The sequence below is a fragment of the Oryzias latipes genome, chromosome 21 (assembly GCF_053564925.1).
Source record: "Oryzias latipes strain Hd-rR chromosome 21, Olatipes_Hd-rR_3.1".
NCBI classification, from domain to species: domain Eukaryota; kingdom Metazoa; phylum Chordata; class Actinopteri; order Beloniformes; family Adrianichthyidae; genus Oryzias; species Oryzias latipes.
In genome coordinates, this window is record NC_136257.1 from 29,596,480 (window position 1) to 29,611,207 (window position 14,728).

A 14,728-nucleotide genomic window follows, 5' to 3' on the forward strand; every position below is an offset into this window, starting at 1 on the left:
AAAAAAATAAATAAATAAACCAATCAAATTTGTCCGAATCTACGGTACAGACATTGACAACGATCATGTCTAATATTTTGTCAGTTAGTTTTCACTAGAAAATGACGTAAAAACTTGTCTTCTCAGGATCTCTACTTTTTGTTGCACTTTTATTCTTGAGAAAACAGGAAAAAAATATATTTTCTTTGGAAATTATGACAGGTTACTAATCTTTTTAAGGGACTTCTAAGTTATGTCTGACTGACAAACTTTTGTAACAAAAGTGATCAATACTAAATTGATCACGATCATTTGTCATTTCGGCCCACATCTCTGATGAACTGTTGTGATTTTCTACTTTAAATGAGGAAACATGTCATCCAGAGTTCACGATTACTCTTAAGAAAACAGTTGGGTTTCTTTTTCCCCTATGTCCCCCTTTTTCTTTTATGTTTTTCTTTTTTTTGGGACATTCTCGTTCTCTGGATTAATCCACTTACATCCAAATAATCCACAATAATTATCCAATTCAACCCAGACTAAGGCAGACCTGAAAAGAAAATAATTTAAAGTAACCGAGCAAAACTGAATCTTCTCTTTTTGGAAGGTTCCCTCTAAAATTCAGAATTAAATAGCAAAAAAATGCAATGAGTGAGATGCAGTTTTTTTTAACTCATCGTTTATCTAAGGTGCTGTAAGAAGTACAGTTTGTCTCAAAAGGTTACTGTAGGAAAAGTAACTGAGTACATGTGGCCGACTACTTCCTGTGGTTGATGCTAAAACGACAAATTACTAAAACCTTCGTTGTTTTAGGTTTTGCAGAAAAAGGTTAAAAAAATCCCAGCAGGTTTAACAAACTGAGGCTGTTGTGTTCAAACCTGCAACATAAACAAACACCCCAGGCTGTAAGAAGTTCTACATTAGCTAATAAAGTCTTTGCACGTCTGCTGTAAAGGTTTTTTTCTAGCTCTTCAGTTGTATGGAGCTGCAGCACCACTTCAAAAGCAAAGCAATATTTATTTACTCATCTGCAAGCCCAGCGGCCGCCATTTATAAATCAATTAGCATGCATTCATGGGATAATCTGCGACCTTGTAAATGTTATCCCTGTTTGATATGTTAGACAGCACCGTGGCCGCTCTACCGCTGAATTCAGCTGTTGACAAGATTCACGGCCTTCATCCAATTGAAGGAAAAGCGGACAAATGATGTTTTTACACAGAAGCTGCAGCGAAAATACTGACAAGCTGCTCTTTAGATGAGCATGTTTCATCCTTCATGCAGTTCCCTAATGCCACAGTAAGGTGTACTGGCCCCTTACTGACCACGTCAGAATGCTTCGCCCACAGGGTGTGCAAGCTTATGCAAGTGCTTGTAGGATGTTCACAGAAACTACGCTCTGATTGTCTAATTTCCTCATTTCTAGCAGGAGCACACTTATCAAGTGAACAGCACTAACGGGCTCCCTGCGCAGTGTGCAGGATTGTACAACACCCTGTAATCTCACCCACTTCACCCTAACTTACCCATGCGTGTTGTATAATTGTTCACTCCAATCTGTCACCTTGATAGAAAAACTGTCCATAAACATTTTAAGCAGTCTATCACTTTGATATTTCATGTGGGCCCCCTGCGTGCCCCGTACAGGTTTGCCCATTTTTTATCCTAAATAGAAAGGATACGCAGATGGACCGCATCCACTCGTAAGGGCAGCTGTGAATACGGCATAAGACCAGTCATCTTTAAAAAAAAATAAAAAAATAAAAAGAAGGGAAACTATTTGCCATAGAAATTCCTTCTTGTAGAATTTTTTAAATGTAAAAAATCATTGCAAACAAACAGAACATTTTTTTCTGCTTAAGCTGCACCTTCATAATCATAGAAAGCAGAGGAACGTAATGAATGGGAACTACTGAATGAGGAGGAACCTCCACTCTGCCTGCTTAACCAGCACTTATAGCCATTAGGGCTCACACTACTGGGACCTAAATGAGACTAAGAGAGCAGATGCTTTGTCATCAGGGGGCACTTAACTTTGCAAATGTTCAATGATATAAACTCTGCGTACTTCTCCTGGGCTTAAAGGCCCCATTTTTCATGTCTGCCTGCAGACTTAACATTTGATCTAACTAGTCTCTGATTCTACCATTAAAGCTGAGACCTTTTTCTTTATTGATTCTCAGCGACGACTCACACCCAGACGTCCGCAGACCTCCAGCTTCATGCAGCAAATGATGGCGGTTCAGCTGTTGGACGACGCAGACGAGCAGAAGTGAGCGACTGGAAACAAAACGTTCTCGAAACAAAACGTTCAAACTAAAAACTGCTTGAGGGGTCCTCAATTCAGATAAAATTACAAAAATTAGGATTTTAAATTTGTCATCTTTGTTTCAAAAATAACCAATTTTTTGAACAAATTGTGAAACTGCATTTTTTAGATTTATAAAGCCCCATATGATATTTATCATAATAAATATGTTATTTGAAAGTTGCTTTAATTGGGACATTCATATTTAAGTACAAAAGATGAGCAGGGAGCAGAACACCCAGAAGCTATTATCCTACCTCAGTATTTAAAAAAGAAAAGAATCTGTCAGTTTCTCAGACCTGCGTATCACATTAAAGAGTGCATTTTTTTAGAGGTTTTATTAACTGACAGTGTGCAGCCCTTAAATTCAGTTTCTTGCTAAAAACCAACAATTTCCATTAAAGAGTTTCCTCAGACAAAAGCGGCGTCTCATCTTATTGTACTATGACCCCAAAACAACTACAGTCAGCTGAACAAAACTGATGTCTGATCCACCTCCTGACGTTTTCAGGAAGTTAGGGTCAATACACCGATGCAAACATGAACTATGAGATGTTTTGTCACAAAAACCCCTTTATGAAAGTGCAGATATTGAATTATATTGCTGTGTTGCCTGAGACTCAAAAACATGACAACTTGAGTTTTAGTCCATGTCCCCTGCCCACACAGATTTCTTCAGATTGATCTATAACCCTTGTGCTATCCTAGGCACTTTAGCATTGGGAGTTGGGTCATCTAGACCCACTAGACAGTGCGCTGAACATTTTTTCTTCAATGATTTGTGATCTTCACTGGTGTCCATGGATTACATGAAATCTTTCCACCTTTATCCACCTTTGTCATGGTAGGAGGAACACATCAATGGTCATCTTGACCCCATAGGATAGCACAAGGGTTACATATGTTTTCATGTTTTTTTTTATAAGAATTTGACCACATTCTGCTCTTTTTAGTTCTACAGTCTGTAAGTAAAATAATAAATGATGTAATAGATCCACAAGAGTACTCAGAAATTATCCTTTTTCTGTAGAATGGAGAAAAAATAATGTCATTATCCCAAAAAATTTATGAAAGTGTAAAAAGCAAAAACCGCTTTGAAAAATAGCATTTTTTTTAATATGGAGAAAAAAAGGCTCCATATGACTACATAAATGTGATAAACTCAATTTTTTTGCTAAATTTCACACTGTAAAATTGAAACAGACAGAAAAAGAGCTAAAAAGCCTGAAATTTCCTGTGTCGATGAAACGAGGCAGCACATAGTGTGCCGGACGGGGCGGAGGACTGGTTTTGTGATGGATGTTCCTCTGCTTGAGTGGCAGTGGAGCTTCACTCGTACTCTCAACTCGCTGCCGACGTCTAAGATGCAAATCTGGACGGCTCACAGAGTCTCTCATTTTCATGGCCAGTCATACTTGCAGCGGTTGTCCATGTGCAGTCACTGCATTCACAGAAACCGGCTTTAAAGCTCAGTAAAACCTTTTTTTTTTTAATTAATAACAGCAACCTTTGTAAAACCGTCTGCTGTGAAAATAGTCTTTCACTGAATAAATTTAAACACCCCAATAGCTGCCATTAGGACATTTGCTTGCATCTTGTATGCCATCATTTACATTGCAAACAACAAAGCTCTGGGATTTTCTGCCTGCATGTCTCACAGCAGCTTGATGATCAACTCTCACTGAGCGAGACAGACTCCTGCTTTGATTGAGCGAATCAGTCTGGATGTTTCCGTTTCCTCCATTTGTCCCAAAACTCTAAACTTGCAGCTTTAATGATGAAATAATGAGTCTGCAATCGTACAGTTTAGACTGTAACTCATTAAAGAGCAAATCTTTACTTCATGAACTTAACTTCTTTAATTATTGCTTATAACCGACAGTTTTGTTGAATGGATTTAAAGGAAGCAGCCCTCAAATTAAAAGACTATGAGGCATAAAAGTCAGCTTGTTAGTAGTAAAACAGCTTAAATGTTCTGACTTAACAGGAAAATGTATGAGGTGGAAGCAGAAAACAAACCTAAGAAGCTGAGGCAGAGGAGGCTAACACGCTTTATGCAGTCCAGCTCCACTGAGAAGCAGGAGGGCATCCTGCAATTGTTCTTCAGAGACACTCAAATGTCATCTGATGTGAATTAGAGACGTGTCAGGAGGCAGTTTGCCGTATATGTGACCTTTGTTACTCAGCAAATCCATTTTTGACATTTCACTTCTTTACTTTGGGCTTTTTATTTTTGTTTTTTTTAATAAAAAGTCACATTTTTACCCAACAAACATTACCGCTTTTCCTTTACTTCTCTCCATTATATTAAAAGTTCCTATAATATTTAAAGCTCATATCAGCCTTGTAACAGTGAACTGTCTTCCTCCTGAAAGAGTTACTGCACTGCAAAAACACAAAATATCCCCAAGTATTTTTGACTAGTTTCTAGTTGAAATATATATTTTTACAGGCAATACAAAGATAACTTATCAATATTTTCAATTAAATGTGAGGATTTGCTGAGATATTTAAATATCTTTGAGTCCTTATTCTAAGTTGCATCTCTGATAAAGCTATTTTTTACTCATAATTTTCTTATAATTCGGAATATTATCGGAAAATGTGTATCTTTATTTGAATTGGTCTAGAAATAAGGATAGTTGTACTGTTGCAGCGCTTGAAATAGGATGGGGGGGGGGGGGTTGAGCTTATTTAAATAAATATACCTTATTTTTCTCAGTGCACGCTTATTTTAAGAAAATACTTTTAATTATCAGAGCATATCTAAATATGAGTGTTTACTTAATTTCAAGATCAAATTTTATCTTAAAAAAGCAGGACATCAACTTATTTTAAGAAATCTTATTAAGACAACTTCTGCTAGTTCTATTGGCAGATTTCTTTCGACTTAAAACTAGGGGGAAAAATATTTTACATTCTATTTTAATCTATCTCCAGGTGGACATGTACTCATTTCTAACAGTGTTGCATGAGTTTCACAACTATTCTAAATATAAATTATGTCCCTAACATACAGGGATGTTTGACTTTTTGATTATTTATGTACTTTTATTTGGACAGTAAGAAAAATTAGCTTAAAAACGTTCAAAATAAAAGCAAAAGGTTATTACTGTTGAATCTCTGCCCAGATTAACTTTTGGAACTTTGTTGAAAAGTGGAATCTTAGGAGTTTTACAAACTTTAGGATTATTTGTTTTGGTAGGGGTGTGTTGCAACACACTTCATAAACCTGCAGACTGTGTTATGGATGATTTCCCCTTAACTTTGTTATACATCCACCATGATCCTCCCTCCATCAAAGATCCATGATGTTAAGTTATTTCATAGACTTCTCATGAACTTTGTTCCTCTTTTCTGCAGTTTGACGCTCATATTTGTTTTTTGGTTTTACATAAACCTACTTGTTTTGCATTCATTTATTTGTTTATGTGTCTCCTTTCACTTTCTCAGTAAGTTTCTATGAGCATCAGCAGCTCTGCTTTGACTTTTGGATTTTCCTGATTTGGTTATGTCGTTTTCTGTTCGTGACAAGTTCCGTGCTCTCCCAGCTTCTGCAGGATTTTGACTGATTCTTGTCACATCTCACAATATGTTTTATTTTTCTCACATCCGCCTGTGTTCACATCCTGCTCTCTCATTTGTTTGCTCTTTCAGTGACCCAAAACAACAAAGATTCACCAAACTTTACTTTAGAACTGGACCTGCAACAGTTTGCTCTCATTTCACCTTGAATAAAACCTTAATCTGTATTTTTTTAGGTGATAATTTATAACAGATAGGTGAGTAACTGTATCGATCAATGCAATGTAAGACAGCAGTTAGTCTTTTCATTAAACTGCATGAGGCGGAAAACTGTCAGCTCCTAATACACGTGAATATGATGTGGGCTATACTTGAAATAATGTTTAGAATAGCAAATATGTGTGCAAACTGATCAGTTAGTCTCTCCTGAGGTTAAAATTGGATTTATAAGGAGTGCTGCTTTGTATTATTATGAAATGTTGATGTGTAATTATTTGAAAGAAGGTTTGGTTTTGAAGAAATGAAAATATAGATTTTTCTTTCACACAAAACAATGAAGGCGAGTGACCTGATTTATAAAGGTTTGTTGAATCTGTTTTTTTTAAGTGCATGAAGGTTTCTACATGTTCATTTTGCTTCAAGGGTTAGAAAAACGTAAAAAAAAAAAAAAAAAGGTTTCTGTCATTCAGAGGAACTGGGCTTTGGTTTTGATGTTGTTGATGTTTGAGATTCAACAGCTCTACAAATCACAGAAACAACAATCGGTACTTTTCATGAGAGCAGAGACAATGAAACCAGAACATCCAAGTCAAAGGTCAGATCTGTTGGAGACCTGCCTAATTGGTTTCTCCCTCCAAAGTGGCAGAGAGCGGCGTGGAGTTTACGAGACTTCAAAAGTAAAACGGCTGAGGCGGCACAATTCAATCATCGCACATTTGAGGCCAGTTTGAATTGGGGACGACTTTAATTTTTGCAGTTCGCCGTGATGTAATGTTTACGTAACTATTTAATTGTTCCAAATGATTCTGAATGACTTCCAAATTGCTGAAAGAACTTGAAAAGTGGATGCAATCAATGACCAATTCACTCAATTTAGCTGTGAAACAACAAACACTTACTGTAAAATAAAGATTTCCTGATTTTGTTTATTCTGATCCTGTTAGTCTGATTGGAGTTACTCACTCAACTGTGTCCTCCCAGCTACACCACTGCCTCTGATCCAGCATCTGCATGTCCAACTTGAACTTGGCCAGGCAGAACTCCTCGATGGCAAACTCGTAGTGGGACCCACAACCCTGAACAGACACGCACTGAGACACTGCTGGGAAAAGACACAAAAGAAGGAAGAAGAACAATCAGGTTTGAAAAGGTTTGAAAAAAATAAACCAAGTTGTTGAATTGGCTTTTATTAAATGAATAAAGGTTTGTACATGTTTGTTACTTCAAGGGTTAGAAAACAGTAAAAAAAAAAGGTTTCTGGCCATTGTGGATCCTGCAAGTTCAGGCTACAGGAGGAAAACAAAAACCTTTTGAAAACACCCTGGTTTTCTTGGGACAGGACTCTTAAAATGCATCTTTATTGCTTAAGTTCTCATGGTAGAAAGCCCAACTCCATCCCTGCTACAGCTCATGCGTTCCTTCCTGAGTAATTATCTGTGAAGGATGACCACTGCTTGATTAAAGTTGGTTTTTCTTCATCTTCTTGATCTTCTCCTCCTCACCGCTGCGCCCACAAAAGCACTGAACAAGAGCCAAGAACAACCAGCCTCACGCTGAAAACTTTAATGAAGTTGGTCAAATTTTGTTTTTTATTGGATAGTAAGTGTAACAATCACAGTAATTCCCCTAAATTATTATGCAATTAAAGACTAACCCTTTAGAATAACAACATCATGGCCAAATAAATAAACCGTAACCACTTTTTAAGTTTGGCCAACTCAAAGATGGTCTGTTTTCATACAAAATAATCATATGTAACTGGTGAACTATAATTATCCAGGACTTTAAAAATACAACATGCATGCCGGAACATAGCCAAACCGCAGTAAAGTGACTCAGAAACAGATCATTTCTTTAGCAGCCTGCTCACCAGTACTTCAGATGTCAGAAAGAAAACTCCTGCATCATCATCGCTCTTCTTCACGGCAGAAGAACGATGATGATAAAGCTTTTTTTTAAACTTTTGTTTGTTCTCTTAGACTTCCACTCTGGTGGTTTAATCTTTTATATTTTTATGAAGTTTGTCCTACAAACAGGAGGTATATATTTACACCTTTTGCTCTTTTAGCTCTGGAAAAATAAGCTGGTTTGCACCTTAAAAAATACTTACTTTTTCGAATTCCTAAAGGAAATTCATGATAAAGATGCACAATGATTTATTTTTAGTTAGTGCTCCACAGTTTTGTGAATTATTCATTGTAATTTTTTTTCTACAGTGACTTCAGTCAAAGAGACAAATCTATAACCCAGTCGGGATGTCTTTCAAGCAAACCAACGTGTTTCCTCGTCAGCGGAGCGCATTGGATGAGCAAAGCCTCCGGGGATTCTCTGGAGACGAACACCCCCGGAAACCACACAGACCGAAAGCTCAGGTTCCAGTTTCTGAACAGAAATGTTAAGCAGACGAGTCACTCGCCTGAACAAAATCCAACTGTACAGCCACCACTAACTGCAGACAGACAGAGCAGCCAGTCTCCATCTTTCTCTGTGTTTTAAAGCCACTGACAGTCCCCGAGTTTGTGTCTTACAGTTTTTATCTCTGATTCTTAAGCTTTACTTCAAACAGACCACATTCCAGCTCCAGTTGATGGATGCACATGAGAACCTCCACCAAAAACGTCCCTCATTTTAGTCTAATAATTCAAACTTGTTGACATAAAAAGTTCTTTGAAGTCCATGAAAATGACCTTGAGGACTTAAGCTACTCAAGAATTAAAAGTTCTGGTTTAGTAATCCTCCTCCTTTACTCTTTAGAGCAGCTGTGCCCAAATCCAGGCCTCAACGGCTGGCCTCTTGCTAGCTTTTCAGAAACTCTGCCTTATCTGCTGTTGATTACCTGAATCAGATGTGTTTAGCCAATAAGAAGCTTCAATGGCAGGATAAATGGAAACCATGTGGGACACTGGTCCTCGAGGCCTGAATTTGAGCACCCTGCTTTAGAGAATCGATTTATGCGGATCTTATTCAGTTTAGTTAAACGCAACCAGATCTGAGATAATGATGCAACCCTGATGGTAAATGACTTATTTATAATAAAATGGTCCTGAAAAAGGAAAATAAAAATCTGTCTGATTCAACGAGAAGGTTTGGCTTTAAGGAAAGGACTCCTTTTCAGCCTTGGTCATATGTACCTATACCCATGATTTTTGGGTTGTCTGGGCCCGTGGAGAGTTGCAGAGAGGAGCGGACGCATTTTAAGGGGACTGCAGGTGTGTCTTAAGGAACGTCATGGAAATGGAACGTACCATTGTCAAGGTGTGTCTTAAGGGACGTAATGAAAGTGGAACGTACCGTTGTCAAGGTGTGTCTTAAGGGACGTCATGGAAGTGGAACGTACCATTTTCATGCATTGTCATGCATCGTGAACCGTTTGTTAGGATAATGTAAGTTGCACACACTTATAACATACGAGTGATGCTGTTCCACCCATAGAGCAGCTGTGACTAAGACTTAAATTTTTGGTCAAAAGGGTTCAAAAACTCCAAATGTTAAACAGAGAGCCAATAAAGTACTCAAACCCATTTCAAACTTTGAAATGCATCCGGATCAGTGAGACAGAGCAACACCGGAGTCTTCCTCACTAACATCCAATTCAGGGAGTTTGTAAATACATATTATAGATGTCTATGTTAAAACCAAAACCAGCTTTTAAACTCTTGAAGAGATTAGGCAGAAATCCTTGCAGGAATGCAAAGTCTTTCCTCTCACATGTTGGATTTTCTATTTCATTACATAAAGGGCAAAAAAATCCCTGTAGAAATGATGAATAGTGCAAAGCTCATTAGTCCTATGTTGCCTGAAACACACATAAATCTAAAAAAAAAGAACTTGCATGTATTGTTTAAATGTCTCAATTATCTTTTAAAGTGTAAATGTTTGCCCTTATATCTTATGAAGGATTTTTGTTCATATGGTGAGAAACTCCACAACCTGCATGCTGGAAACAACACAAAATGATCAACCTTTGTTTTAGTCTGACACACATCTGCAGGATTTCTGAGGAAATGATCGCAGCAAAAGAGATGGATGATGGTGTGACCGTGACGGAAAAAGCATTAGTAACCTGACGTGTCCTGCTTCGCTGGACTCCATCAGGTGAGCAGCTTCCCTGCTGCCACGCACTAAAAAAACACAACATATCACCAAGTATTTGTGTCTGGTTTCCAGTTTAAATATCTTTTAACACTTAATATAAGACAAAACTAAAATGCTAGCAACTTTTCAGTGAGATGTAACGACTTATTGTAAGAGAAAAAAAAATCTTAGTATCTTGTTGAGTCATTTAAACTTGACATTTTCTTTTAAAGACACTTTATTTTAACTTTACCTAATATGGTGAGTTGCCTGGGTTCAAGACAGACTTGTTTAATTTACAGAAACTCTGAAGTGTGCCATAATTAACCGATAAAACTTATAGAACGTATAAAAATTAGAAAATAAAAATAAATACAATTATTACGAATGCAATTTTTCAGACATGTGATTCCTTCGGTTCATCACAAAAGCTCAGGCAACTCAAGATGCTTGTATGAGGCTTTTGCATCCGAGGAAGGTGCTGCGGGAATTTCTGAGGAAGGGGGCTGAGATGAAGAGCATGGCGGCCCGTTGGTCCACCAAGAGCTGCTTCCACCGGTTTCTAAATCGATATAACTGAGGATTGTGCCCCTGAACAGTGTGCCGTGTCATTTCAGTTTGTTTGTTTTTGTATAACTTGTGTCTTTGTTCGGTTTCTCTTGTCCTATGGTTTAAGAATTTCTTCTTTTTATTTTTACAAGCATTTTGTAGACCGGTGGTTAACCTTTGGCAAACTTGTTCTTGAATTTATAAATTGGACATTTCTTATTGTAAAGTGAGCTAAATATTTTAAAAAATATATATATATTTATAAGTGATGTCCACATCTTTCTCTCTGTACACAGAGTTCCCGTTTTGTCTGGATTAGTCATTATTAAGAGAACTAATAGTTTTTTCGTTTCTAAACCATTTATCATTATTTTCTTTGTCTTCACACTGATGTCAAATAGTGTAAAAACTGGTAAATGATCAGTTATGTCACACGTCATTAGACCACCTATATGAGTTTACTCTATATTATTTGTAAATATGTTATCAATAAGAGTAGCACTTTGAGTAGTGATTCTGCTGGGTATCGTTATGATTGGATGTAAACTCATGGCATACATTCTGGTGATAAAGTCGTCGGTTGCTTTTTGTTTGCTGGGATTTATCAGCTCGATATGGAAATCTCCACAGATGTCTAATATTTTCTTATTTAGAGAGGTAAACATCTTTTCCATGCAGTCACTGAACACTGTTTTCACATATATTGCGACTCCTCCCCCTTTTTGTTTACTCTGTTCACATAGTTGAATTCAAAGTTGGCGTCCTTGACGCGGCTGAACCGAGTCTCAGATATGGTTATGATATCAAAGGATTGCCCCATATTCTGTAAATAGTCCTTGATGTCTTCAAAGTTGGTATGCATGCTTCTGCTGTGCTCAACAGTGGAAAAGAATTGATCAGGGTCGATGTCTTGAAGGTTGTCGTCATTATCAGTGAATATTTTCCGGTCGGTTTGCTCACCATTCAGATCTCTCTGAAAGTTGTGGTTGCAGGTGACCGTTGAAGAAAAAGTGTTGTTTTTTTTAGAAGCCATGGTTCGTGTCCTCGCCTCGTAAGACCATTATCTTCACTTATAGCTTGTTTAGACTGCAGTGGGTAAATATTTCTCCAAATCTTGCATGCTCCGGATAAAAACAGCCTTGGACTGATCGGACCAAAGACTTTTTGTCATAAATGTTACAGTCAGGTTCCTTGAATTTTTCAAATAATGTTCCCCATCTGGCGATGTCGGTGTTCCTTTTAGTGAGGTTGTCATTCATAAAAATGTTGGTTCCCTTCAGATTTCTTCCTTGCTTCAATAAATCTGCTTTGTGTTTCCGATTGACAAACTATAAGAGGATCGCTGGTTTATCGGTTCTCTTCTCCTGGGGAGCAGATCTCAACTTTGTTTGTGTCCAGAGAAATTCCTTTGGACTTGAGGACCTCCTCCACCTGTTTCTCCACAGAGCTCGTCTCCTGGTCATCGGAGTCCTCACTGTTCCCGGCGGTCACTGCGTGCGTATATGACCGGGGGTTTGATTTTCAATCCGGTGATAATCGCGTCGTTAGATCTGGAGTTCTGCTCTTGGTCATCCATTCGTTTCTCGATTATGTCCAACCTGTTGAAACACTGCTCCTGCAGAGCCCGGACCTGCTTCACCTCTTCGAGTGCTTCCAAAATTAGTCCATGAACAATCTTCATAGCTTTGATCTCCTCCAGCACAAAATCAAGCATCTTCCTTTTAATGTGTAAGGATCGGTGACGGACATTCAACGGCCGCGGGGGTGGGGATTGCTCTCCATTTTCGCGGATTGAGGGGAATATTGTATGTCTATAGATGCTGTTAGACAAGATAAAATTGTTACATTTTGTTAAAGTGCCTCTAAGGACTTGTACAATTGCGAATCTTGGTACTCCAAGCATTCATATTTTCCACATTAGCTGTTGAAACTGTGTTGATATCTTACTTTTTCTGAGGATTTATCACAAGTTTCCTTCTAGTTTAACTCAGTTTTATGGCTGAAACACCAATTATTCAAACATGTGGATTGCTGCCTGTGTGTGGAGGAAAGCAGAGGAAAGATCTTAACTTATCATTTTTAACAAAAACAGAGGTTCTGTGTCTGTATAATAAACATTTCTGGTTCTTAGATTTATGGGAACTCTAAACTGGAATGGAAAAACTTTCCTTTAAAAGAGGAAATTATTCATATAAATATATATGGTCACAAAAAGCTAACTTTTTTTTATTGACTCAGCAAGTTCTGCTGCTTAAACAGATCTGTCAAATCAATTCTAAGGTCCGGACACAGCAATGAAGCAGTGGGTGAGGAACCTGGAAGAAAGGTCACCATTGACTGAAAAGTCCACCATTTCCTTGGGCAACCACATATTGATCTGGAACTGCAGCCACATCCAAGGCCACCTTTCAGTCTAAGAAGACTGAGTGCACACCTGCATCGAACACCCCTGGCTTCTCCTCCTTCCTCATAGAAAAGCACAGAACTGCAAGACCTATAATGCACACATCCTATTGAACTCATGCTCACAGAGGCTGAAAACTCATTTTGATTTCCACAAAACCCATGATCTCCTTAATCTGCTCTTATTAGGCATTTTCCTTTTGGTTTATTTTTCATGACAGGCTCTAGCAGAGCACGCAGAGTAAAATATATTACATCTATTGACAATCCATCACAGAACCTCAAGAGGGGGAAAGAATAGACAAGCAAACATGCAGGATGACATTTACTTCTGTCAATTTAGAATCACCAATAAACTCAGCATCCATGTCTGGATTGTAGAGGAAGTGAAGCAGTGAGGTTGGTAGAACTGTGGGAACGCCCTGGTTCAAATCCCTGCTGGGTTCTTCCTGCATGGAGTTGACATGTACACAGAGTGCAAGGGAAAAAGAGGCCCCTTAAAATATGTCAAAAATCCATAGCCAATTGGCAGATTTTCTTTATATTAGCAAAAAGAAAATCTTCCAATAGTACAAGAAAAATGGTCTTACGAAGAATTCTTATTTAAGGACAAAAACATTAAATTCACTGGGATTTTCCTGTTGAAAAATTTTCTTGATAAGGTTATTTTAAAATGAGATTTTTTTAAAAAAAAAAGCACCTTTTTACTTTCTTAAGATCCAGTTTTTGCAGCATACATGTGGGCTGTCGATTTCCATCCACAGTCCAAAAACACGGTTTTGTCAGAAATTAAAATAAAAAATGGACTTAAATAACAATTTAAGACAAGGATCACGAACTTATGACGGACTTACGCGCTTGCAGTCTTGCGTGTTGTGTAAATATCTACCCATGAGGGCAGTTGTGACAAAGGCACAAGTTCCAAGAAAGCCGTTTTTGGAAGTAGTTGTAAAATAAAAAAACAGTTTTGAGATTGTTCTCAATGTATTAAACTAATAAAAAAAATATATATATATATATATATATATATATATATATATATATATATATATATATATATATATATATATATATATATATATATATATATATATATATATATATATATATATATATATATATATATATATATATATTTGCCATTCTGCCATTGTTGAACACGGCTTTCATAAGACAGTTCTTACGTTTCTGTTCAGGGTCATATTGGGGGAACTGGGTGGGTGGAGGGAGGAATCTGCTAAGAGAAAGTGGTGCCAACTGTGTAATTGTCTTGTGTTTTCTGTTTTAATTAATTTTCATATTTTATGGCTATTTTATTTGCCTTTATGTAAAGCGCTTTTCGTTTTCAGTTGGAATGAAAGGCGCTAAACCAATAAACAAAGTTTGAGTTTAAGACAAAACAATGGTCTTCCTTTTGCTTTTTGCACAAGCTTGAGGAGAAGTTTAGGCTTCAGTGATCGCTTGATGTTTGTAGTGTCTAGCTCTAATCCAACACGCTACACTTAAACAATCACCTCCTCTATTCTGGTTTTCATAGCCTATGAGCCGTAAAAATAGATGCAGACGATCTTCAACAACAAAAGGTGAGGAGGAGAATGGTCATGCAGGTCTATTATGGAGCTCCATTATTCTGCGGCAGTGTCGGCAGCCACCTCCTGATTATCAACAGAT

General features: G+C 37.5%; 1 protein-coding gene across 4 annotated transcripts in view; it reads right to left on the reverse strand.

The window, feature by feature from the left end:
• The window catches only part of ramp1 (receptor activity modifying protein 1), a 71,092-nt gene that overhangs the window by 13,295 nt on the left and 43,069 nt on the right, over positions 1-14,728 (reverse strand). For 3 of the 4 annotated variants that reach the window (XM_011489960.4, XM_078939473.1, XM_078939475.1), the window contains one exon: positions 6,995-7,130. In XM_011489960.4, coding sequence (XP_011488262.1) covers positions 6,995-7,130 — 136 coding nt within the window. Of the gene's footprint in view, positions 1-6,994; positions 7,134-14,728 lie in introns of all 4 variants that reach the window. The other variant, XM_004081990.5, reaches the window with a different exon arrangement.